The sequence below is a fragment of the Gigantopelta aegis genome, chromosome 6, assembly GCF_016097555.1.
Source record: "Gigantopelta aegis isolate Gae_Host chromosome 6, Gae_host_genome, whole genome shotgun sequence".
Lineage (NCBI taxonomy): Eukaryota > Metazoa > Mollusca > Gastropoda > Neomphalida > Peltospiridae > Gigantopelta > Gigantopelta aegis.
Genome location: NC_054704.1, coordinates 20,365,366 through 20,393,126, shown reverse-complemented (window position 1 = coordinate 20,393,126; position 27,761 = coordinate 20,365,366). Strand labels below are relative to the sequence as shown.

Here is a 27,761-nt window from a genome sequence, read left to right as displayed (position 1 = left end):
GCGCTAATAGTAAATGTCCGATTCGTGAGTTAATACAATTTTGAGCACAAGTTGTCAGCAGGTCCGAACATAAAAACAAATGTACGCCAATTATGACACAATTCGCCGTCAGTCATTATGTCGAGTCAAAACACCCACCCCCCCCCCCCCCCAAAAAAAAAGAAAGAAAGAAAAAAAAAACGTCATGAAATTACTGTCCATGAAATCGCAAAGTTATTCTTCTCGTTGACAACGTGGCCACCACGCTTGTGGGAATGTGGCATTGGGTAATGTTAAAGTCCATTTTCTACCATCGAATACCACAGCACACATACAGCCAATGGATGCGGGAATTATTCAAGCATTCAAGGCACACTGCCGATGGTATTTAGTGAGGCTGTTTCTCAAATGTGTCGTTTTTATTTTGTTTGTGAATCAAGGTAGGTTACTCATCACGTACATTTCAGTAATCAGGAAATTTGTTAATCCGGACGGGTTTTTTTTAATAACCATACTGTCCGGACTAACGAGGTTCCACTGTATTTGGGTTTTGTTTTAAAACTATTTGTTTAGCAAAATAAAAAATAGGCAAAAGTAATTTTGGTTTTTCAGTGTTGAAAAGATGTCCATAGCGTTTCATTGCCATATAAATTTTCAGTGTGGAACGTCCAGCTAAACTTCGCTGTATCCAACTATCACTCGGTGATAAACTTAAAAATCATTAAAAGTATATTAGCAAATGTTGAAATATCTTAAGTCGAAGGTCCTTTACAACTTGGGATGTTGGTGTTTTGCATACGATAAGTAGATCACTGACCTACATTTTCCAGATTACTGCATATTGAAGGAAATCTTTGTTCAGGGCAGATCTTCCTTGTCAATTCATGTAGGATCATCAAACCTTGGGATGACTGATATGTACCATAACTAGGTCAACATGACCTATGTTTCACAGATTACTACACATTAAAGGATATTCCTGTCGGGGCCATATCTTATTAATTCATATAGGATCATCAAACCATATATGCACATATAGCTAGGGATGGCAGTGTATGGTATACTATAGCTAGGTCACTCAGACTTTATTTTCATTGTTCCAGATAAGTGACATATCGCAAGTAAATTACACAATTTGTCTTGATTCTGAACTCCATAAGAAAGTCTTGTTCACCTGTCAAGAAGTCAACACAGTTTACTCTCCCAGAAGTTAACATTACATACATAAACTCTTTCTGTCAATATAAATGTGTCACCATTGTACTTGTGCAACAAAACTTCCTTTCCTAATGAAGAACAATAACGTCATTAATTGGAGAGCACCTTTCCAGTCGGTCCAGTATCATCAGTAGTTGGCCCAAAACAAACTGTTAATACATCCCATTGCTAAATTTCACATAATTATAATCCAACTGTACACACAACATAAATTAATGTATCTGCTTCTCTATCAAATACCTGACTGGCATATCATGCACCTTATTAGTACTCTTGTTCATTTTGGGTTACTCCATAAATTACATCATGTGCACCAAACAAATGGTTTAAAAGGTGTACAGATGTACCATAATTATGCTAGGCAACGCCTTGTGTGAAGTTAAACACAAGCCAAAATAGTTGTGAAGAATTTATTAGGTGGTGTTTTTTGTTTGGTGGAGGGGGGTGGGGGGGGGTATAACTATTAGTGGATCTGTAAAGTTGGGAGACAAAAATAATGTAAATACCTCTATGCTAACAACAGTCGGATGACCTTTCACTCCAAAATAATGGCAATCTTGAGTTGTCAAAAAATACATGAAGGAAATTAAATATAAATCATTTCAGTTACTTTTACATTTAATGTTGGTATCTGTAAAGTACAGGATTTGTCCTTTTCTCAAGGAAAAGAGTGCAGAATGTGTTATTTATTGGTCACTGTGATGTTAGTAAAAGAGACTGTCCTGGGCTCCGTTCCACAAAACAATCTTAGCCCTAAGATTACCTTAAGCGCATAGCTACCCTATGCACTTAAGTTGATCTTAGGGCTAAGATCGCTTCGTGGAACGGGGCCCTGGGGTTTCTGTTTTCTGACTAGTAGCCTTTAAAACATTACATATTACTAGTATATATCGAGGATTCGTCACGAGTGTTTTTTTAATATGGAAAATATCAACCGAGTGCTAATTGGTATTTGTTGAGGCTCTGCCAAGACAAATACCGATTTAACGATAGGAGGATATTTTACATATTAAAAAACACAAGTAGTGAATTCTATTTATCCTATAACTCTTTTAAAATAGTTTCTAAGTTGATATTTACCAAACAACACATTCAATGCAGTTAATCACGGATTAATGAAAGATGTTCGATCAGCTGATTGGGCATCTCATTACTCTCATAAGAAGTAGATTACGCCATGATATACTCTACGAATTAATATATATAAATAAACTCATCCATTTATAGTTTGTAATTGGTTATTATTCATAACAATAAAATATTTAAGTAAATAATTAAAATCCAGAAACAATTATTAAAAACAACAAGTCGACAGGACAGTGCTTTGACTTACATACGGCGCCGCAATATTCACTGTCACTGTTCAAGTCGAGTATTCTTCTGCGTTCAATAGGCACCGGACTGGGAGATTTGTTCAGTACATAAAGAATTTATAAAAAAAAAAGTTTCATACCATAAAGTGTCTTTTTAGCGGTGTTTGCATTTTGGTTAGCGGAGATAACTTCATCGATCAAGAAATGTTTCACTGGAATAAATCTACCTGTGTCATCACGGTTAGATCTAATGCTTGACGTCATCTGCAAGCAGTTTGATGTCATTGGCGTTTGACAGTTCACTACTGAGGATAACCAAGATTAATTAAAAACATTTTCGTAATGAGTTCCGTCCCATAAATACCTTGTATTCAGAATTGTCCGGTACAGCTTGAATCATTCCATAACCCTTTTTGTCAATAATGACAGTTTCTCAGATTACATAATCCATGTTTTTTGTAAAGAAATTACGAAGTAGTTCCGGTCTGATTACCTACAGACCTTCCAAATTTGCATACCATTATTAACCAGGTTAATAAACTAAAATATCACATGGGTTTATGACATGGATATCATGGGTAAGTTATAGATAGAGATATATACACACACACAGCATTTTGTAATTACTAAAATTAAATCTAATTAGAATATCAGTATATGTATATTCAGCACATTCTGGATCATCTTAATATTTGTAATAGCTCAAACTTCCATTCTATTTCCAAACATATATTTTTTCACATGTCTGTAATTACTGAGAGTTACAATACATGCACTGTAAAACCATTGAGAATCTTTCAGTAATAGCCGGACACACGCGAGCATCTCGTCAGTGACAAAAAACTCTTTAAAGGTAGGGTCAACTCAAACGAGAGCCTTGTGTGTTGGAAAGATGCATACCTGGACCACCAACACATACTGACACTTCAGCAAATGAAAAACGCATAATTTTAGAGTTGCTGGGGGCAGCCATTTTGTTTAGTTTTTGTGACGTCCGGTGGGATAGCTTGGGGCAAAGTGACGTCAGCTCCTGTATGTACAGTGTAAACAAAAGCTGTAATTTTCGACAAGGCGCTTCTCTTTGATCAACCTGACTTGTAAAACAGCATAAATGACGCAATAATATAATAAACTATTTAACTAAATATATTTCAAGTTGCATTAACGGAACAAAATGGGGTTATAGTATTTTTCTCTGTTAAATAATCCAAAGGAAAAATGTACACTATTGATATGCTTCGGAGCAAAAACGACAACCCACGATACCCAAATGATAATTTTCTTTTCTTTGGGACTACGTAATTGGTCAGTTCTGTGGTTTTAGATATGGGAAAAGTCTACTTAATCAATAGGTTTACAGAACTATTTACAGTAATAAACCATGTCCATTACCATTTTAGGGGCGACAGGTAATATTCCACAATACCGGTATGTATTTTTGTGTCTAGACAACATCAATTAATTGGCTTGTCTGGTTACCAATCAAATACACACCTGCCAATCAGGAATCACAGATGGAAGCAACTAACAGCATAGACCAATTAACTAAGAAAACACTCCGTGTATCATTTCAGTACGTAGGTTAATGCATGGACAAAACATTGTTAATTATTTCGACTTGTTGTGTAGCCACTTTGACAATGGTATTTTATTTTGTATTGAAAAATAATATATATATAGTGCTGGATATACTTATTGCTGGCTTACTGGGATGTGTATTATTACAGAACATTGCAATGTATGATTATTTATCATCCCACAAAAACCAGGTAGATTGTGTTTCTCTAGTTCTAAGGCTCATTCCTGACGTTATGCGTTAAGTATTACGTAACCATCAGCTCCCAGAGGGCGTGGTCACTGAGATGGTACAAAATGGCTGCGCCCGTTATATATACTAGCCATCAAATTTAACTGTTTTATTAATTAACTATACAATTATACTTGTTGATATTAAGGTCAGGTCATAGGGATTTACGTGCACATTCAGAACAAGCTGTTGTAGCGCACGCCTGTCGTGGGCACAAGAGCCGGCCTTGATCGGCTCCTCCGTCCATGACAGGAGTTGATATTAAGCAATAATGTGCATTATATATCGTTGGATATGCATACCAGGCCAGATGCCTCGATTGTCCCTTCCTTTAAGGGATTACCTTCCCAAAATCTGAACCTGGATGAACAAAAAAAAGTGAAAGCTGTAATCTTGCCTTGCTCTACTATATTTGTATTAATGCAAACACATCTACTAAAATTCTGCCATATGTTCTTGGAGACGATGAACTCCATTGAAAATGCACCACCCAATTTCCAGTCGTCATCACCACAAAATACATATATTAGCATGTGGAATCGGTTGTGAGATCTTTTCCAATCCTCTAGTAAAATATTACATGTTTTCATAATGCTTGACATTAAAAAAACACCCCAATAAAACATGAAATTCGGCATTTGCGCACAGAAATTAACATCAATTTGAATAGCACATTTCACAAATATGTTTTAAAATGTACTCAATAAAAACACGCCCCAAGATAACATCTAATCCTACAGAACATTTGCAAGTTCAATAGCACCAAAACGAACCCTCGCCCTCTACTGACCCTGGTCGGGCTGCTTATGCTCCCATGCACATGCCAGCATGGGCCACCCCCTTGCCCACCCCCAAACCTTTTCCTGTCCTGAACGGAGGAGCTAGTGAAAGTTGACACCTGCACCCTAGACAGGTGTGTGCTACAACAGCTTGTTCTGTGCACATTCACCTGACCTCATCTAAAGTGTATAATGAATGAATGTATGTTTAATAATACCCCAGCACAAAAATACACTTCAGTCATTGAGTGTCAGAAAAGTGCTAAAGTGTATAATGATGATGCCACAATTGAGATCACAGGAGTGTGATTGCACAATTTTGTCATATCGGGCTGGAATGTCTGAGGGAATATACACATAACAGAAGTGATACAAATTACATTGTATATAATTTGATTTAATAAATAAAGTTGTATTCTTTACAAATTTTTCTGAATTTTTTAAATGTTAAAATTAGTTTTTCCAAAAACCTTTACTAACATAATCAGTTCTGGTTGTCGTCCCTCAATATATTTATGCAAGTTTATAAGAGATGTATGTTCTTCAGTCTTCTAAAACATGAAGTGTTGACCTTGACCTAAATGGCTGCCAATAGGTAGACCATGATTACATCTGAAAATCTGTCACTTACATTGATTGTTTTTTTTTTAGTCCCCTGCCAGTCCAACCGGAGTGGACTGACTATAAGTTCTAAAAGACCAAATCAATTCCTATTGCTAATAATGTTGACGTTTACTAATAAACTGATATAAGCAGCGTATCAAGACACCCAGGCAGTACACCAATAACAAGTGTGGCACCTTGTATTTAATCCACCTGCAAGAAAATGGGGGGGTCACATATTTAAGAGATTTAATTAATGTTTTTATTAGCCATCATTTTTGCTGAAAATCGGTGTTCTAGTTACGGGGGTACCCTGTATTAGTTTCAACCTGTATTGTATACTACATAACAACTGTATAATAAATAAAAAGTGTGTTTATTTATTGCCAACGGATAATAGTATTATCGTCAATAATCATTGTCACCTATTACTACCAATCAGTCACAGCTGTTTGGCGGTACAGCTCAAACTTTGACACGGAATTCTCTTCTTTTGTTACATGCAACCTATACATTTCATCTCTGTTCATCTAGTCCATCTATCCCACATATAATATAGTTTTACTTCAAATATATTGAACTGACATTTTGTGTATAGCTTTATCATGTACTGTTACTTTCTATTCAAAAATACAACGCGCCACATATTCTTACGTCATTTGAATATCTAGTAATGGCTGACTGGAATTAAAGTTGAGTGTACAGTTTACAAAAACATTTATGAAGCTTGAGATTATATGATAAAGAGATTATTACCCTCGTGTATTTCGTATCGTCAGTATCATATATTAGGAATAAAAATAATGTATTGGGCTCGCCAGAGGCTTGCATAATACAATTTTTATTCCTAATAATATGATATTGACGATACCGAAAAACACTGGTAATAACCTATATATATATGTAAAAGGAGAAGGTTTGTGAAGCAGTAACATGCACTCATAAAACACATGCATTCAGTGTTTAATGATTTTGTACAAAAGGAAAACCAGTGAATGATTTTACGAAAAAAGAAACTTATCTAAATCATAAATCTAGGAAACTACTAATGTACAAGGTAAAAGACAACTTATAACAAAGACGTAAAATAACTTGCACTCATTAAACCTTGACAAACCAATATTGTACAAGATTCCATTGCAGAACATTTTTATTAATAAAACTTATGACATTTGATAAGACAAACCCAATCAACCCCATCAAAAAAAGGTTATGCATTTATGAAACTCGAAACAGTTTTGATTTCAGGAGGCCTGGCAATTACGAACAATTTGACTCTTTATCTTGCATCATATCTTAGGTTAAGCACAAACACCAGTCTTGTAAGTGACCACCATTGCTTGCCCTGCAGAACATACTTCTGCTATGATAATGTATAAAACAAAATAAAAAAAACTTGCTAATAACATACACTCGTGAAAAGAAAACCCAATGAAAATGACCACATTGTACAAGACAAACTTACATGCTTGATAAATTGTTGATTCATTTATCAAATTCAAAACCGTTGTAAACATCCATGACAAAATCCAACAAACTTCAAAAAGCACTAGTATCGCTAAAAACAATGTTTTTTGTATACCTTGTTTTTTTTACTAATGGGTGAGAACTTTCATTTTAAGAAACCATTCATAACAGTAGTGAAATTGTTCAAGTCTAAGTATATTTGTATTTGGTTCATAAAATAGTGATGGAACGTGTTTGTTGGAGGGGGGGGGGGGGGGGGGGGGGGGGATAACTGCTTTATCTGGGTCAGAAAAGTGTGTGGTCCCAGTTAGCAGGTTAGAATCTGCTTTTATGCATTTTCATACTTACAAGATCAACTGGCTAATTTCCAACTTCTCAAAGAAAACCTTCCCCAAGCAGATGTTTACAAGTGATAGTAATTCTGTACAGTATTATCATCACAGGCCTCTTTAAAAATGTGAGACTGATCATTTCGTTCACATGTTCACTCACAAAAATTCAGTTTTGCGTATCCTTTTTTATTTTTTCCACACAAAATTGAAGGCACCATTTATATGGGACATAGGTTACTCCAAAAAAAGGGGGGTACACAAATTTTCATTTCTCAAAATCAAGTGATGCCTCCGATTCTAACTGAAAATCATTGCCTCTGACTGGCATTTGTGGCTTGCATGCAACACGATACAAGTCCAAAGAATCACATTTCCTGTTTAGGTATCGGGCCATTTGACTGCCTTAAATATTTTATTATAGTCGACATAATTTACATTTGTAATATTTGTATATTTTTATTTGTAAGTTACTCTGGTTGCCTTTATTATGCGCCTTTATGTCCATTGAAGGTACTTGATTCTCTCACAACATGGCATGGTATTTATAGGTAAACTAATTTTTTTGCCTTAAATGAAAATTCCACACACTGAAATTAATTTAAAAAAAATCATTGGATAACCTCGAAGTTAAAATGTTCAAATTTATCTGGAGATAGTAAAAGCTTATGTTCATAATCAAGCTGTTCTGATTTATAAGACATCCATACACTTTAATGGGATGCATTTGTTAAAAAAAAAAAAAAAAAAAGTACAAAAAACATGTATGGTCAGTATTTTGCAATCTGATTCAAATTGGCTCTACTGGTCTACCAGTAGATCTATCAGCATTGTGTGGACTCCCATGTCCTGGTGACATTTCATCTATAAATAACAATTTAAATATTGACCAATTACATTTGCCTTTTATAGCATTATTTGGGAGCATACAAATTCTAAAAATATCGGGCGAGACTATTAATGCAATAGGCGAACTTGTTGGTCTATTTCAACATAAAAAAAACAGGGGAAAGTGCAGTAATAAACTCTGGATTGTATACTAGTATAAACAGATTTTATGGCTATACCATCACGTTTGGTGGGGGGGGGGGGGGTCATCTTGAAACTAAGTTTATATAAAATGTTATATTGAAATTAATTTCCGGCATACTTCGTAATTTGCCCGAATCATTACATATACCCTCGGCATACTCCTGAATGTTTTCAGATTATTTTCAAATCACTGGCATGATTTTGCAAGTAAGGTTTTGATTGGTCGAATGAAAGGTCAACGGGGTGCTGTTAGATAATAGTAATTAACCAGTGGAGCTAATTTTAATTAGATTGAGTATTCTGAAATGTATCAATTGGTGACATCAAAACTATAACTTTTGACCTTATTTTTGGTGGACCAAGACCCTTTAATACTTAAATATTTGGAGTGGGTATTCACAAAGTGAATGTAGTTTTTGGAGTGGGTTTTTTTTTTTAATGCACACACTTCATTAATCTCACCCCAGGGCAAGATTACGGTCATTTAGAAATTTGTACTTTCAGCTAGACACACTTGGATCCCTCATTCTGACCCCATTTAACCGGTGTGATAGAACTATGTTGCCCCTTGGCAAGATTAGGGTTATTTACACATCCATCCCATAAATGTGATCCAAAACAAAGAAAGTTCTCTAATTTTTACCTGTGATACTTTTTGAGGATGGTTTTGATATAAGATCAAGGTAATTTTTTGGTTTGTTTTGAACTGGATATTCTCAAGGATGGCATCCAGCAAATGATTCAACTGCCACAATTGAGCCCAGAGTGGGATGTAGCTTGAGTGTAGTGCTTACCTGAGGTACAAAGGGTCATAGAATCCATCACCATTGTTGGACTATGAGTTATTGTTTTGAAGGCTGGCTTTCACACTGTGTATAAGAGTTGGTAAATGAGTCTGCTGCACATCCCCATAGATAACTTTTTTTAACCTTCCTGTAAGATCGGGGTCATTTATAATAAAATGGTTAATTGTTATAATTGTTTATAACTTGTGAATCCTTTAATTGAAAGCTTTGTATTTGGTATATTTCTTAATCATTAAATGTCTTGCTGTCTAAGACCACTAGTAAAAAAAAAACTAGCAAACGTTGACATCCAATAACTGATGTTAAAAAATCAATGTGCTCTCGGTGCTGTCGATTAAAAATTTAACTTGAGTAACAAGAAAAGAAACCTTTTTTAGTCACTGTGGAAACGTTTTTTTTTTTTTTTTTTATTTAAACTTCATTACATGTATATCCAAATATGTGAACTGGTTTTTTTTTTCCACTAGCCCTGTTGGGTTTACCAAGTAAATATTAATAATAGCTGAATTTTTATTTTATGAGCATCATTTTTCTGAGCTGTTTAACCACCTATGTATATTTGGTCAACATTTATATTGTATAGTTATATATGAGCACTAGTTTATTTTATCAGTTCTACGTTATACTTTTGAAATGGCATCTACTGCTCACATGTCGCACTTCAATGGGTTTTTTTTGGGTTTTTTTTTTTAAAATGGCATCTACGGCTCACATGTCGCACTTCAGCGGGGTTTTTTTGGGGTTTTTTACAAATTTTCCACAGTAGCTACAATAGCACCATCTGTACCGGACGTTATACTGCGCTACCTCGGATCCACTGTGACATTTTTTGTAATTTGGGGGACAAAGTTCAAGTCCTAGAAGTTGCTTTTGCATTATAGAAAATGTGAAGGGTTCGAACTTACTGACAGCAATTGCCATTGTTGAGATATGAATTGCCATAGGTAGAGAGCATCACCAATGGCACAAAAGTACTGTCTGTAAAGCTCCTCAACAATGGCAAAATGTATACACCTGGTGTACATTATCTGCCAGTATTTAACATTTGCACATTTGAAATATGTCTGTATACAGAAAAATAACCTTTCAGTCATGTTTATTTGCTGCAAAAGTAACTTTTTAAAAATGCCATAGGCAGGCTCAAAATTGCCATCGGTTGGCACACTAAAGCCTTGTATATATGTTCATTTTAAAAAGGCAGAAATGCCAAACATGTTATTAAACAACTGAACTGTTGCTGAGGGATTTTATATAATATTTATTCTGTGCAATCTGTGCTTACAAAAAAAGAAAAAACTCGACAAAAAATAAACAAAAAGAATCTATATCAATTCTTCAACTTTGGTGTGACCAGAGACCAACTGTATATACTTTTTGCCTAATGGCTGATGTTTTGTTGATAAAGTCTTCTATTAGAAACAGTTACTGCCATTTCATGATGTACCTTCTTGTTCCAACCAGTGCATCACAACTGGTCAAAGGCTGTGGTATGTGCTTTCCTGTCTGTGGGGAAAATGCATATAAAGATCCCTTGCTGCTAATGGAAAAATGTAGCAGGTTTCTTCTGATGACTGTCAGAAATACCAAATGTTTGACATCCAATGAATCAATGTCCTCTAGTGGTATTATTAAACAAAACAAACTTTAAACTTCATGTACCATTATTTGGACATCAGTAACCAAAATATTGTTAATTCACAAAATAAGTCGTTCACAAATTTCATAGTATTTGGATTGACCCAGTTTTCAGGCCTATTGCTTAGAATGTCTTGCTTAAATTACACATTTGTCAAATCTAGCATGTTTCTGGTCATCCTGTTTGAAGTGGCTGAAATGCAAAGGTACATACCCAGACAATTGGATTAAAGTCTGATTTAAATATTGCAAATAATTTTAGGGGTCTAACTTGGACCTTGGATTAAGTGTCAGAATAAACATGTTTGACATCAAATAATTGTACTCTATAATTTTATTAGTAAGGCTCACACCAGCGAGCAAAGCGAGCCAAAACTTTGCTTCCTTGATTATTTTTACTTCGCTCTATAAATAATCTTGAGGCGACATTGATGTCGCCTTATGAAAATAGTGACACGTTCAGGGATGAATGGTGAAGAACTTGAAGAATACTTATCGATAACAATTAAGAGTTAGAAGATGTGCACGAGGCCTGATTAGAATATTCCTTTTGTTGACTAAAGTTGGGTCAGTGATTTTTCATGCACTCGTACATTTATTTCACAACTAATAAAATGTTATCACGGTCTGATATAGCTAGTGTGCTACATGTCTTTGATTAGGTCAGTGTGACCATCTTTCCTGTCACTTCACAAAAGAAGGAATTGTGGATTGCTGAAGCAAGTTACAAGATGATAATAAAATTGATTACTGCCTGTTGGTGATCTTTTGGTGTAGGTTTTTTTTTCACATATTCAAGGGAATGTTTTTTTTTCCAGAGCCCAGCGGGCAGGATGTAGCCCAATGGTAAAGTGCTCGTTTGTGATCCCCGTTGGGCTATTTCTCATTCCAACCAGTGCACGATAACCGTGGTATATACTACCCTGTCTGTGGGATGGTGCATATAAAAGATCCTTTGCTGCTAATCGAAAAGAGTAGCCTATGAAGTGGCGACAGCAGGTTTCCTCTCAATATGTGTGTGGTCCGTAACCATATGTCTGATGCCATATGACCATAAATAAAATGTGTTGAGTGTGTCATTAAATAAAAGATTTCCTTCCTTATTCCAGAGCCCATCAACTGAGCGGGAACGAGAGCGTGAAAGGGAGTGGGATAGAGATCGAGACTGGGATAGAAAGGAACGGAAAAGGGTAATTTATGTCATTCTTTTATAGGCATCAATGGCTATGAGAATGGATGCCTTTGTGCTTCATTACATTGCAACCTGAAAAGAACTATTCTAACAAAATATTTAGCAAACATTTAGTTACGGAAGTCATGGTTCTGTCATTCAATTATGTCATTGAATAAGATTGGCATTTACTCGATGTATAATCAGGATTATAAAGTTTCAAGTGTATAATGGATAGGAAAATTGCCAAGCACATTTATCTGTACTTTTTAAAAAATAAATATACGTTGGAATAGAATCCTGTTATTTTCACAATGAGGATTATTGAGTGGGCAGACCATTGAGGGAATGCTAACCTTCATCTGGATTATCAGTTGCCAACATCACAATATGCATTAATAGGTTGATCTAACCTGTTGTAAAATTTTACAGCCTAGACTCGCAACGTAAAATCCTCCGCATACAAACAGCCTGCAGCTAAGTCTGGAGGTTTTGCTAAAGTCTAAATGATTACAGGACCAGAAACTTCAAGTAAGGACATTTTGTCAGGTCATAGTCAAGGTTAAGAGTTACTGTTAAAACTTTTGTTTAACAAACTTTATTATCGCGATAAACAATTTTCATTGTTTTAGGTTTTCTAATATGATTTAGTACATATATGTATTCTTCATGTCCTCGTATCAGAGCAGTGTGAAATCTAACTCCCAGTGTTAGGGATTAATTTTACATGGCCCAGTGGTAAAGCACTTGCCTGATGTTTAGTCCAGGGTATGCACGTGGGACCGGCCTCGCTGGCATCGTGGTTAGGCCATCGGTCAACAGGCTGGTAGATACTGGGTTCGTATCCCAGTCGAGGCATGGGATTTTTAATCCAGATACCGACTCAAACCCTGAGTGAGTGCTCCGCAAGGCTCAATGGGTAGGTGTAAACCACTTGCACCGACCAGTGATCCATAACTGGTTCAACAAAGGCCATGGTTTGTGCTATCCTGCCTGTGGGAAGTGCAAATAAAAGATCCCTTGCTGTTAATCAGAAAGAGTAGCCCATGAAGTAGCGACAGCGGGTTTCCTCTCAAAATCTGTGTGGTCCTTAACCATATGTCTAACTGTAAATAAAATGTGTTGAGTGCATCGTTAAATAAAACATTTCTTTTGCACGTGGGATTTTTTTTTTTACTGGCCAATCTGGCCACTCGCAGCAATACTTTGACTTGCCTGTTCAACTTTTGAATTTCATTAAAAAAATTTTTTTTTTTTTACATAAATTGCACTTTAAAAACATGTTTACATAAATTGCACTTTTAAAAACATGTTATCATATCATACAAACAATAATAACAAAACAAAAGAAGGAAACAAACCTTGTTTTAGTTTTGTTACAAACTGTTGTAATTAAATATAATTATTATGTTGTCATGGGATCCACACAATCAAAATCTAGGATGTTTTACTAATGCTCAGTCTTGGAATGAATAAAGTGCTCTTATGGCCGTATGATGAGGTATTAAATTTTTTTACTAAGCTGACCGCAATCTATACAAACAATAATTGCATCCATTAGAGAAATAAACTCACAACACAAGATAAAGGCATAATCACTATTTAATTATGAAACGGATAATAACGATAACAATATTTCTGAACCATACAAAGTAAATCACTATAATAACATAGTAGAACCAAGAATATTGTGTAAAAATCGTACAATAATGTGAGCTAGTATCATTTGTTAATGTGAGACTATCAAACAGGGAACTAATTACAAAACCTGACTGTTTAGAAATCTACACAGGCTGGGAGGGCAGATTAAAAGTTCAACATTTTGGAACAAGTTAGAACATACACTTTATCTATTGTCCTGTTAATAAGTGGCTGTCGCAGATTAATGATAATATTTCTTTACACCACATCAAGAGAACTATATCACAATATCTTGACAAAGTCACAAACATAGCACTCGATAAACTTTGGTTCCTTGGCTAATAACTAAAACACACTGGACACTCCGTGTGTCAAAATATATTCTGGCTCTCTTCCCCCAAAACGGGCTGCGCCCTTTTATAGGCAGACTGGAAAGTTAACTGTTTTGTAATCGGAAACAGATACTTCTTGGCTCTGAATTAATATTTAATTGAATAGAAATTGTGTTTTAGTGACAAGTTTGAATAAGCATGATAACTTCACTGCAATTGCACCCACACAAACTACCAAACGACAGTTAGAAAGGTCTCACTTGCTTGAATAACTTTCTATAAAGGTAATCTTATAAATGTCATACTTTAATGCCATCAATTATGATCAAACAATGTACTAAATTATAATAAAGAAACTATATAAAACATCTAATTTTAACCCTACAAACAACAAATGCATAACCTAACCTTTGTTTTATATCTTTAGCTCTGTATCTCTAGTACAAGAATATATTTATTTTTAATAGGAAAGATCAGTGTAACACTCACACGTGCACAGGCAATGATAGCTGTTGTTGACATTGTTCGCAGTGACGACTGGGTGTTTGGTATAGTAGACTGTATATTCCATAAGAAACCATAACGTTCCAACACAATGTAACTTCGGAAAACCTCAAGCTCATAAACAAAATCTTTCTGCGAAACATAGTATAGCGGAATGTGACAAATTGAACCCATAAATACATTAATGTGGCCAAGATTTTCCGAATACATAATCAAAACCGGCTGAGACAATCCGATTGATTTAAGACTGTTCGATAGACTGGGGAAGTGGTCGCTATTATGTCCTATATGGGTTTGGTTGCACAGATACTAATAGGAAAACGGTAAATAAAAAATAACTTTCCGATCTCATAAACATTAGTTATTTGTATACGTTTTAGCTTGCCCAACGCTATTTTGACTTGCCATAGGCGATCAGGCAAGCATAAAGTGCACACCCTGGTAGCCTGTCTAGAATCAATACCAGTCGGTGAACTCGTTGGACCACATCTCATTCCAACCAGTGCACCACGTCTGGTATATCAAAATCCGTTGTGTGTGCTATCCTGTCTGGGATGGTACATATAAAAGATCCATTGCTAGTAATGGAAAAATGTAGCAGGTCTCCTCTCTAAGATTATATGTCAAAATTAAAAAAATGTTTGACAGTCAATAGCCTAGTCTATGATGGCGTTATTAAGCAACACAAACTAATTCTTCTTTACATATTTATTTCTATAGGTAATGCAGCAAACTAGTTTGCATTATATTTTTAGATTTTATAGATAGAAGTTTTGCAAAACTTGATAAATACTTAAAATAATATCTGGATACAAAGGTCATTTTAATTACATATTACTCTTGATTAATATTTATAGGATCATTCACTTGAGAAAGCTGATATTGAATTGAAGAGAAGACGTAGTGAGGAGATATTTTCTATGCGTAAGTTTGTTATTTCTTAAGATCAGTATATATCTTCCTCTTCTCACTCGTGGCAGGCCATCGGTCTACAGGCTGGTAGGTACTGGGTTCGGATCCCAGTCGAGGCATGGGATTTTTAATCCAGATACCGACTCCAAACCCTGAGTGAGTGCTCCGCAAGGCTCAATGGGTAGGTGTAAACCACTTGCACCGACCAGTGATCCATAACTGGTTCAACAAAGGCCATGGTTTGTGCTATCCTGCCTGTGGGAAGCGCAAATAAAAGATCCCTTGCTGCCAGTCGGAAGAGTAGCCCATGTAGTGGCGACAGCGGGTTTCCTCTCAAAATCTGTGTGGTCCTGAACCATATGTCTGACGCCATATAACCGTAAATAAAATGTGTTGAGTGCGTCGTTAAATGAAACACTTCTTTCTTTCCTCTTCTCACATCATCACATCTTTATTAAGTGAAATTTCAGTAAGATATTTCGTCTTGTGAAATGTTCTTTTGCAAATGCAGCTATTCCAGTTGTATAATGCATTAAGTTTGTTTGGTTATTTGAGCATGGTGGGATCTCAGTCAGTACAGCATTCATCTGAGGTGATTTGGTTATAGCATCGAATCCCCACAGTGGACCCATTGTCTGATTAAGTTTTTTCCCAAATCGGAGGTTGTGGTATGGGATGTCCTGTCTGGGAAATGGCATATAAAAGATCTCTTGGTGCCAATAGAAAAAAGTAGCATGTTTTTAAAGACCATACCACAATTTAGTTATTAAATGTTTGACATCCAACAGCCGGTGATTAATAAATTAATGTCCTCTAGTGATGTCATTAAACAAAAAAAACTATTAACTTTGATTGGTTATTTGTGATTTGGTAGTGCCTTATTTAAGTTATTTACAGTTAATTAACATTACCAAATATTTAGTCTGGTCAAATATATTTACTATTGATGCACAGTATTGCCTGTATAGCAATATATTATGATTTAAAAGGTAAGTAATGTGTATTACGATATAGAAATACCAAGTATTTACCCACGTTTTTAATTTTCATAGGTTCAATGCAGAATGGCGATTCAGAAATACCAAGTATTTACCCACATTTTAATTTTCATAGGTTCAATGCAGAATGGTGATTCAGAAATACCAAGTATTTAGCCACATTTTAATTTTCATAGATTCAATGCAGAATGGCGATTCAGAAATAACACGTATTTACCCACATTTTAATTTTCATAGGTTCAAAGCAGAATGGCGATTCAGAAATAACACGTATTTACCCACATTTTAATTTTCATAGGTTCAATGCAGAATGGTGATTCAGAAATACCAAGTATTTACCGACATTTTAATTTTCATAGGTTCAAAGCAGAATGGCGATTCAGACATATCCTCCTCAAAACGGCGGAGTCACAGCAAAGAAAAAGACTGGCAGATGCTTAGCAACAAACACGCGAGTCCAACATCGCGATCAGGTCGATATGAGACAAGTCCTGTGATGAGGAACAGACAGGACAGCCCAACGCGTCTGGTCCGGATCGATAGTCCGCCCTTCAGGTCCAACAAGCACAGCAGTCCTCCCATGAGATCCAGCAGACATATCAGTCCACCCCCGAGACTGAGCAAACACAGCAGTCCACCGCCACCACCACGATCGGTCAAACACGGAAGTCCGTCACCTCGAGCAAGTGGCAGTAAAAAGGTAACTGCAATGTTGGAGCTATAGCTAGTCTAAATTATCAGGAAGGCAGTTTTAAAAAAAAAAAAAAAAAAAAAAAAAAAGACATAGGGACACACAAAAAAAAAAAGACATAGGGACACAATGTAGAGTTTTCCCAGCTAGGCTAACTAAAAGAGTATTCTTTAGTAATTTTCTTGGGGACCTACTAGTTATTGAATGTCGTAGGGTCAGGTTCAGATGTTAACACATGCTTTTTACCTAAATGATGTTTACTACCAGTTGAATCTGGTGAATACAAAAGCTCTTGAAAAATAATTTTACAGTGAAAAGGGCTTTAATAGTGCTTACATTTTGCCTTCCAAATTGTGTATGAACCTATATAAGTTAAAAAAAAGAAAAGAAAGTAGTTTGTTTTTTCTTTATTTTAATTTTCATTATTCTAACCATTTATTATGTACATATATCTAAATTTACATTGTTGCATATCAAGATATAAAGGTAGACCACCAAAATCCTTTTTTAAATCTGTTTCTTAATTGAAATCCTGGATTTAGGTTTTTTACCTGGGATCAAATAATCTCATTGAAGGATATTTTTTAGAAGAATTACAGAGTGAGAAAGTATTGCAAAAGAAATGTTTATGGTGTTTTACTCAAACTATGTGTATTAAAAGAAATTTTTATTTTTATTTTAGGATTTAGGTTCTTCTGACGAATCTCCAGTTAGAAAACCAAAAGTAAAGAAAGAAAAACTGTATCCTTTAAATTTTAAAGAAGAAGAAATTCTTTCATAAATCACATATTTAATTTTACTTTGCAAATGCTTGGGACAGGTTGTTGTAGTTCTTTTTGGCTAACATGCAACACATCAACTTGGTTAGTCTACCTTCAGGGGTGGGATGTAGCCCAGTGGTAAAGGGATCTATCCCCTGTCGGTGGGCCCATTGGGCTGTTTGTTGTTCCAGCCAGTGCACCATGACTGGCATATCAAAGGTTGTGGTATGTGTTACCCTGTTTTAAAACTACACACCTCTGGCATAGTATAAAATTAGGTAAGAATGCAACGGATCCAATTACGTAATATGCTATAGAGGACGTTTGGTTCAGGAAAGCATTTTAGAATGTCATGGGGAATACTCCCTACCCACTGTAATTTTTAAACTGATTAAATTATCATTTCATTATCCACTACATAACGTGACCCATCAAAGCTTTGCAGTTCTAGTTTTTACTTGTGGCTATAGAGTTATTTCTTTCCCTTTATGAGATGACTGAAACATAGATGTTGGAAGATTCCACCAAACGGAGTCGGGGTAGCTATATATCAGTTTGCTTTACAATTGGGGATGGCAGTGCTTAATCTTCAGACATTGGGGAGAGTAGTGTCCGTCCTCCAAATACTAGTAGTTCAAAAAGATTCCCACAAAGATTGGCACAATAGGTGGGTCTTGATAGCTTAGTTACAAAAAACATGGGAGCTTAGTGCTGTTTGTTTTTCAATAGAAATATATAGTGCAAATTAAAAAGAAAATATTTACTAACCTAGATGTTTAACAGACTAAATCATGATTTATGCACCTTTTACTAGATAAAAGTGTATTACCTTGACAGTATTACAGATCATCATCCAAGAAATCTAAGAAATGATGTACTGAATGAATAACTCTGTTTCCAGCCATCAGTAGATTGTATCTTAGAAGTACCAATCGGTGTGTTCTGTGGTTACCACAAACTGTTATTCTGTGCGAGAGCAGCATCACAAAACAGTGCCTATAAATTGACATTTATTATATGTTCTGCCACATACTTTGTGGTGGATTTCTTGTTCAGGAAGTGATACAAAAACATGCATCTTTTAAATAAGTTTTATTATATTTTTTATTGATGATCAAATGACTTGTTTGAAATCACTTAAGACTCCTAGCACAACTTAAAAATCTTCCTCACTGTAATATACACATTCTTCAACATATTGTGATATACATGTGATTAATTTTCATGTTTTATTTCATGTTTAAATATCACATCTTTCATGTAATGTAATTTACTTCTCATATTGTCAATATATAAACAGTGGCACATTGTCTGCCTGGCATTTTTATCATTTTTGTGTGTGTATATGTTACTATGTGTACAGTATTAAGTTTTAATGAAGGTTAGTGTACAGATTCTAAAGGGATACATTAAAATGGCAGTATTTGTACAGTAACACGTTTTGTTTTTATTTTCTGATCACAGATTATTGCAGTCATGATAAACTGCAGAGTCAATGGTGTGTGTAAATGTCTGTTAAACAACCACCTGTCTTGAACAGGTGCATTACCAGAAGGGTATTTTAAGGGTACAAACAACTCTACATTTGGCGGTTCCTTTTTTTTTTCTTTCTTTTTTCGCAGTACTTTGTGAAAAAAAGAAAGAAATGTTAGCCATATAATCTACAGTAGTTCGCTATGGAAACAAAGCCATTTTAAACATTACTGGTGTGGTCCATGTTGAAAGCCATACTATTCTCCCACATGTTTTTAATATTATATTACAAATTGAAGAGGATATTTTGTTTCTCCTCAGGTGGATGATTAACAGACTATAATGCTTTGCACAGATGCTGGTTTCCTGCTCCGGTCACGATGAATGGTCCTTCAATATCTCGTACATTTTGAAGTGTCGATAAACAGCACCAGAACCCTACAAATAAAGAGTGTAAAAATAAAAATGTAAAACATGTTTTAAGAAATACAGAACATGTTACCAGAAGGGTGCAAAACCTTAAATTAGTTGTATTAAAATGGAAATCCAATAAACAGGACATTTTCATGTATGGACAGTGCTGTCTGATTATGATTTTTAATTAATTATTTTGAGAAGTATTTAATGTGTGTTAAGAACAATATTGCAGCACACGCATGTCTACGAAATCCTAAGATAATGTTTATCTTGGGCTGCATAGCCTATTTAATTTGACATTTCACGTGAGTTAATAGTTTTAATGGGATGTGTTTTAATTAGATATTCCACCATTTGTGTTGTTACTTGTGCTCATGCGCATGAGAGTTACGGGCAGTTTTCCATGTTTGTGGATTTTGACGTGGCACAACCGGCCCCGGTGGTGTCGTGGTTAAGGCATCGGACATAACGCTGGTAGGTACAGGGTTAACTGCCCAATACCGGCTCCCACCTAGAGCGAGTTTTAATGACTCAATGGGTAAGACCACTACACCCTCTTCTCTCTACCTAACCACAAACACACTGCCCAGGACAGTGTGTTTGAACCTTAATTGAATATGAGCACGAAAATAATTTAAGACGACGTGGCACAGGCGTAGTTACCAAAAGCTGCACCATTGTATGGAAACACTGCTAATAGTAACAAAAAGAATCAATTTTTTTTATGTGTCCGCTTTCCACATTCCGAGCCCGTGCTTCTCTAAAAATAGCACACGTTAAAAACGTGTGTGATTTGTAGCCTGGAAGATGGACAATGGATACATACCATTCCGTTATATAGAAACGGCTATTAACAATATAATTCTTTTTTTAATACATTAATTTTCTTTGCCCATACCGCGCCAAAAATCGTACACATTAAAAATTATCTTAATATATACTCTTCAAAAAAAGAAACGCAAAAGGGTACAAATGGGTTATAACTCCGATTTTATGTTTCCTACCGGTTCATGCTTTGTGAATATAAGGTCATTGCATGTCCCAAACACATTCCCACGGTTACATTCGATAAAACGCAGCTACTGTACAATAAAGTTCCAAAATGTGAATATTCGCAAAAACGCAGCCACGTGCAAACCATGTCACCACTGCACGTGCGTTGTCTGCACGTGTAACATGAACACCGACAGTATAAAAGTGCAGGGTGTTCGCTTGCCTGGCCTCTGTATCTGGCCGACAGTTGACAATCCAGGACATGCCACTCTCAGTGAACCGCAGAGAAACAATGCCATCGGCCGACTAGACGCAGGCGAATCCAGAACGGCCGTTGCCAGGGCATTCCATGTGACCCCAAGCACCATCTCCAGACTGTGGGACCGTTACCAGCAACATGGATCAACACGTGACCTCCCTAGATCCGGTCAACCACGGGTCACTACCCCCGGGCAGGACCGCTACATCCGGGTACGCCACCTTCGGGAACGATTGACTACTGCCACCTCCACAGCCGCAGCAATACCAGGTTTGCGCAGGATATCATACCAGACCGTACGGAACCGCCTACGTGAGGTAGGAATTCGTGCCAGACGTCCAGTTCGAGGTGTCATCTTAACACCACAACACCGTCGACTCCGACTGCAGTGGTGCCAGATTCATCGACAATGGCCTCAACTGCGATGGAGACAGGTGTGGTTCAGTGACGAGTCCCGATTTCTGCTCCGACGTCATGATGGAAGATGTCGCGTGTATAGGCGTCGTGGTGAACGTTATGCGGCAAACTGCGTGCAGGAAGTGGACAGATTCGGCGGGGGTAGTGTCATGGTGTGGGCAGCCATCTCACACACTGGCAGAACTGACCTGGTCCACGTGCAGGGCAACCTGAATGCACAGGGCTACATTGACCAGATCCTCCGGCCACACATCGTTCCAGTTATGGCCAACGCCAACGCAGTGTTCTAACATGACAACGCCAGGCCTCACACAGCACGTCTCACAACGGCTTTCCTACAGAACAACAACATTAATGTCCTTCCTTGGCCATCGATATCACCGGATTTGAACCCAATTGAGCATCTATGGGACGAGTTGGACCGACGCCTCCGACAGCGACAACCACAGCCCCAGACCCTGCCCGAGCTGGCAGCAGCCTTGCAGGCCGAGTGGGCCACCATCCCCCGGGACGTCATCCGTACTCTGGTTGCTTCAATGGGCAGGCGGTGCCAGGCAGTTGTCAACACACGCGGAGGCCACACCCGGTATTGACTCCAGATGACCTTGACCTTGGTGGTGTGTCCTATCACTTACTCACAATGGACTAGAGTGAATTGTGAACAATCCTGCAACATTTGGTAATTATCGGACTCACCATTCAATAATTAAATCAATTCTCCAAATGTTACGACAATGTGGTTTTGCGTTTCTTCTTTTGAAGAGTATATAATTCTCACCTTTGTTCTGGAACTTTTATTTCCTTTGACATGAATTGTGCTATTTTAGAAGCATAAGCATGCTTCGTTTCTTGGGTAATACTGGTAGAGTTGTGGTACAAATTCATGTTTAACATTGAATCGGTGTTTCCAGCTCGCATCATGACCACATCTGTATGCAGTTCCAAAATAATGTGCTGCAAAAGTCAAATAACACAGTAAGCTGTACAGTATTTTGAAACGGTCAAATTAAACATTGGTAACATTATGTTGGAAGATGCCGACAACTATATAATTCAGTTCGTATTACAGCTAGGTCAAATTAAATCCTACGTAACACGTTTAACCGTGGTATATATATACTACTCAAAAGAATTTAAGGGTCAGACGATATTTTCGACATTATTTTCTGAATGTCAGTTATATTAGCTAGTCCATAATGTCACGCATGGTATTGTTCCATTTTGACGAAAGTGGGTCTAAGCAACCCATAAATGAATTAAAATACACTCATTGACACTGTCGACTAGTTATAATGGCGAAAACATGCTTACATTTGCACGTAAATTAGGGCGAAAGCGAAAGGTCTGCTAAGTGCCCATAACTTGCTTCTTCACAAAGCGCTTCATTTGCACGCTTTGCATGTGTATTCCATGTTCCCAATGCTGAATATCCGTATAATTGGAGCTTGCGTTCGTGTACGGTGCACACTCCAAATTCGACAATGGTACGACTTCAACTGACTATCGAAGATCGAGGAAGGGCTATTGCTTGGCTTCAGGATGGCAATACACAAAGAAATGTTGCTCTGAGACTTGGTGTCAGTCAGAGTGTCGTTGGCCGACTGTGGCAACGGTACCAAGCAACGAATTCTGTTCGAAATCGTCCACGTTCGGTAAGACCCCGAAGCACTACAAATAGAGAGGACCGCTACATCACCAATATGGCTCTACGTCAACGCACAACCACTGCACGCCGATTACGTGACAATCTGCGGACTGCGACTGGAACTCGTGTGTCTGATCAAACCATACACAATCGTCTGAGAGCCAATAATCTACGCTGCCATCGCCAGGCTGTTCGACCACCACTCCTACCACGTCACAGAACGGCCAGACGTCACTGGTGCACGCTTCATCTGCGGTGGCAACGTGTTCAGTGGGGTCGAGTGATGTTCACTGATGAGTCCAGGTTTAGTCTCCAGTTCAACGACGGTCGGGTTCGTGTCTACAGACGTCCTGGGGAGCGCTTCGCTGACGTTAACGTTAGACAACGTCACCGGTTCGGTGGTGGCAGCGTCATGGTGTGGGGCGGCATCTCTATCCACCACAGGACCCCCCCTCTATGTGGTGGATGGCAATCTGAATGGAATCCGCTATCTGAATGAGATTATCCGGCCGTTGGTTCTCCCAGGCCTTCAGCAGATTGGCGGCGGGGCAGTTCTGCAGGATGACAATGCCAGACCCCACCGCGCCAGGGTGGTAACGGACTTTCTCAGACAACAAGGTATCGCCAGGATGGATTGGCCAGCATATTCGCCTGACTTGGCCCCAATAGAGAACGCCTGGGACGAATTAGGCAGGAGAGTTCGGGATAACCATGCCCCTCCAGCCAACCTTCATGATCTGGGTCAACTTCTTATGGCAGAGTGGCAGGCCATTCCCCAAGAGTTCTTCAGACGTCTGATCAACAGCATGAGGCAACGATTTGTCGAGTGTATTCGTGCCAGGGGTGGATTCACACACTATTAAACGAATGTTCTAATGTGTAAAATCCATGTTTGACAACCTTCAACTTTGACAGCATGTCATGTGACTTTCTTGTATACAGTGACGTTTATTTGTGTTTTTTTGTAAATATGGAACAATAAAAAAAAAAATTGGTGTAGTTTACATCATCAATCTAATACACTCTGAAACTTATTTGGTTATAAATTTTTGACCCTTAAATTCTTTTGAGTAGTATATATGTTTCAGATTAAATTGTGTATATAATAAAATTTAATGAGATACAATCGATTTGGTCGGCATTATTTCTGATCAAAACTGATTCACATAATATTATTTTCCATCAACACAAGACGCCAAGAAGGCACTGAGTGTAAATATAAAGACTGACGTTGGCCTTAAAGGGACATTCCCGAGTTTGCTGCAATTTTTAAGATGTCAACTAACAGATACTTTCTAACGAACGTAATTACATATCAAATATATTTTTCTGCATAAAATATTAGTGGCTGTATATTAAACGTGTTTCTGATCGTTCTAATATTTGTACTAGGTTAAATTTCATTTTATTTCCTAAAATATTGTTTTTTCGTACGTACGAAATTATTTGAAGACAAAATCCAGTTTGGGCTTCTTACAAATATTAAGACGACCAGAAACACATTGAATATACAGACACTGATATTCTAAACAAGAAAATATATTTAATATGTAAGTTTAATCGTAGAAATATTTCATTAGTCGGAAACATCTGACAATGCAGCAAACTCTGGAATGTCCCTTTAAATCTACGCGTTTTAAATAATGGCAACACTTTTAGATTTAAAAACATGTCTATAAAACTAAAACTGACAAATAACTCAAAATCGGAGGCAGGGACGCAGAAATTAAAAATATATCACTAGTCCACTAGATAAACTGCTAATCCAAATTACACCACACTATGTTTTTGATTATTTACGTTCTAAGAACATCCATTGAATGCAAAACTGAAGTCTTATTAGCATTATGACCTGTTACTAAATACAAATAACATGCATAACGGACATCAAACAGTTGTCTTTTATAGGTAACATGGGTAATATTCGTATACAGACAACTGCAGGAGAAATAATGCTGTCGGTAGCAATCCGTTTCATACAAACTTATTTGAATTTAGTGTGTGTACGCAATACGTCCGTGAGACACGTGCCATATATAGTTGGTTGTTAGTAATGCTAATATGAATACAAATTGTTATCCAGATTCGGGGTGTTTTTTTTTTATTAGGGCAAAAAAACAGCCACCCTCCACCCCATACAGAAAAAAGGGAGCCTGTACGCCTATGATGGAAAGGGCCGAAAAGTTACAATTTAAAAGCTAGCCTCGTGGATAGAAGGAAACAAGGGAAATAATATTGGCGTTAATTTTCATGCCCACTCACAACACCTGTCTTGCTGTTACATAACTATAGTCCGTCCCATCCTCGTACAATTTGTTTTATTTTATTATTATTATTTTATTTTTTAAAAATAATTCCCTCGCCCGCTACCGACCCTGGGGCCCATTTCACAAAACATCGTAACTTTACGTCTGCGACTAATAGTAGTTGTACCGGTCATACCTTTACACGTGTTTGGCATCTATTTCACGCAATTACATCATTGAGGAAGATGGTGTATTTTAAAGACAAAAGAAAATGAAATATGTGTACTTCAAACAATAGGAATTGTAGTTTAGTCGTAGATTTACGTTTACGTACAAAACTAGGCTTACGATGTTTTGTGGAACTCTGAGCCCAGGTCGGGCTGTCTGTGATCCCGTGCACGTGTCGACGCGGTCGACCCCTTCACCCACCCCAAACCTTTTCCTGTCCTGGATGGAGAAGCTGACGAAAGTTGACACCTGCACCTATGACAGGCGTGTACTACAACAGCTTGTTCTGAATGTACACGTTAAAATATATGACCTGACCTGACCTGTAAATAGGTTTAGTATGGTTAGAAGAAAAGCAAAAGTGTTTTGGATTTTTTTTTTTTTTTTTTTTTTTTTTTTTTTTGCAATTTTGAAAATAATCAGCTCAGAAAGAAATAATTTGTAGTGAATTCTATAGTATGAAAAAAGCGTTCCCTGTGACTATAGATACAGTACAAGATGTATTAGAATGGTGATAATGTGCAGCATATTTTGTACACAGAGTATTGTACATAGTGTACATAGTGTACTGTGTGCATGTGTTGTTTTGAGCGCGATCAAACCAGCTAACTCTTACAAACCGTGAAATATGTGAGTACCTTTTCTGAAACGTGATACGTACCTTAGGCTCCGTTTCGAAAAGCTGAGTGAGGTAATCTGTTAATTTAGCCAAAAAGTCTTTCTTCACGGACTTCGAGTGAAGGTTTGTCCTTAGAATGGCCTCAACGCTAATCATTTTAGTCCGTGATGTAATTACCTATAAATATTAATACGAAAAGTATATATGGCTCTTGGTTTGTTGGCAATTGCGTACAGGCATCGACAAGATTATTGGCAATATTCCATATTTGATCCGTTCCGGGTTACCACCTTCACACTAATAAAATTAATCAAAGGTTTGCACCGTATTTGACATCAGTAGCGTCAGACGGAAATGGAAATGGGGAGGGGTCAAAATTAGCGCCGGGTACAGGTTGGTGTGTTGGCTTGGTGCATCAAATTAAGCTACTACTATTAGAATTTGAGAACAAAAAATTAAGAAAAATATTAGATACAGTACTACAGTTAGTAGAGATATTACTGGTCTGAGTGTGGTATGATGTTGTGTGAAATAAAACTAGAGTGGAAGGCTCGTTGACATATCTTAAATTGTTCCTGAGAGATGGACATCCTTACTACGCCATAGCCAGAAGTAAATCACTATTGGGTGGGAAGATCGACAGGCACTTTGTTGTGTCAACAGATTCACCTGAACAAACTTCGCCTATTAGCTAGAAATTCGTATTTTTAACTGAATTATTCGAAGAGGAGCTTAAACAATTTAGATCACCTTCCCCGTTTCTGCTTTCCTGCTTGGTTGTTTTTGTTGGTTAGTAACGCCACGTTTGAAAGAATGCAACGGCGCAGACGTTAATGTTATAAACAGTTTAGCAATCGATTTTCCTCCCTACTGAAAACCGTCAAGTCAGCTATGATTCTTTTTGTCAATAACATACAACAAAGAAAAGCATGCCACACTGCACGACACAAATACTGCGATAAAAGCCTACAGCAACACCAATACAATGATTCAGGACCATATCCAACGCTTTCCATGGAAGGGGAACGGATAATAGATGTCAGTCTTGAGGGGCAAAAAGTCAGTGGCACAGCCTAATAAGAGAAAAGCGGGGAGATGCATGCCACCCCTCACTTTTCTTACTACAGAATCCTTAAGTGGTGGATGTGTTTGAGTCTCTTGTTTTAACACCGCTTGACTATACATAGTCTGACTCACCCCCCCCCCCACCCAAAAAAAACAAACCAACAACAACAAAAAACCCCACCTAAATAACAATATTAATGAAACCCCTCTAAACCAGACCCCCTTGGGACAAACTTTGGGAAAATGTCGTTTTAGAGGGATCCGGTTTAGAGAAATTAAGCTCTGTATTCATTTTTAAAAAGGGACTCAGTAAAATGTCCAGTTTTGAGGGAATTCTGGTTTACAGAGGGTCTGGTTTTGAGAGGTTTCACTGTAGTTTGTTCAATCTGACACCGCATAGGCTTTATCTTTAGTTTGATTA

The 27,761-nt window shown here is 37.2% G+C and overlaps 2 protein-coding genes across 4 annotated transcripts in view; one reads left to right on the top strand and one right to left on the bottom strand.

The window, feature by feature from the left end:
* The window catches only part of LOC121374238 (THO complex subunit 2-like), a 73,029-nt gene extending 53,616 nt beyond the window's left edge, over positions 1–19,413 (top strand). For both annotated transcript variants that reach the window (XM_041501249.1, XM_041501248.1), the window contains 5 exons: positions 12,078–12,158; positions 15,474–15,540; positions 16,886–17,226; positions 17,900–17,958; positions 18,824–19,413. In XM_041501249.1, coding sequence (XP_041357183.1) covers positions 12,078–12,158; positions 15,474–15,540; positions 16,886–17,226; positions 17,900–17,958; positions 18,824–18,851 — 576 coding nt within the window. In that variant the 3' untranslated portion in view covers positions 18,852–19,413. The remainder of the gene's footprint in view (positions 1–12,077; positions 12,159–15,473; positions 15,541–16,885; positions 17,227–17,899; positions 17,959–18,823) is intronic.
* Positions 19,065–27,150, bottom strand: LOC121374239. Of its 2 annotated transcripts, XM_041501251.1 has the most exons (4): positions 27,026–27,150; positions 26,318–26,452; positions 22,316–22,491; positions 19,065–19,889 (listed from the first exon to the last, which is right to left on the bottom strand). In XM_041501251.1, exons 2-4 carry the CDS (start codon positions 26,429–26,431, stop codon positions 19,844–19,846), a joined length of 336 nt encoding a protein of 111 aa, XP_041357185.1. In that variant the 5' UTR covers positions 26,432–26,452; positions 27,026–27,150; the 3' UTR covers positions 19,065–19,843. The 2 variants fall into 2 exon arrangements, with proteins under 2 accessions (XP_041357185.1, XP_041357184.1); XM_041501250.1 differs by lacking the exon at positions 27,026–27,150 and having other exon boundaries at positions 26,318–26,570.
* Positions 27,151–27,761: the final 611 nt, after the last annotated feature.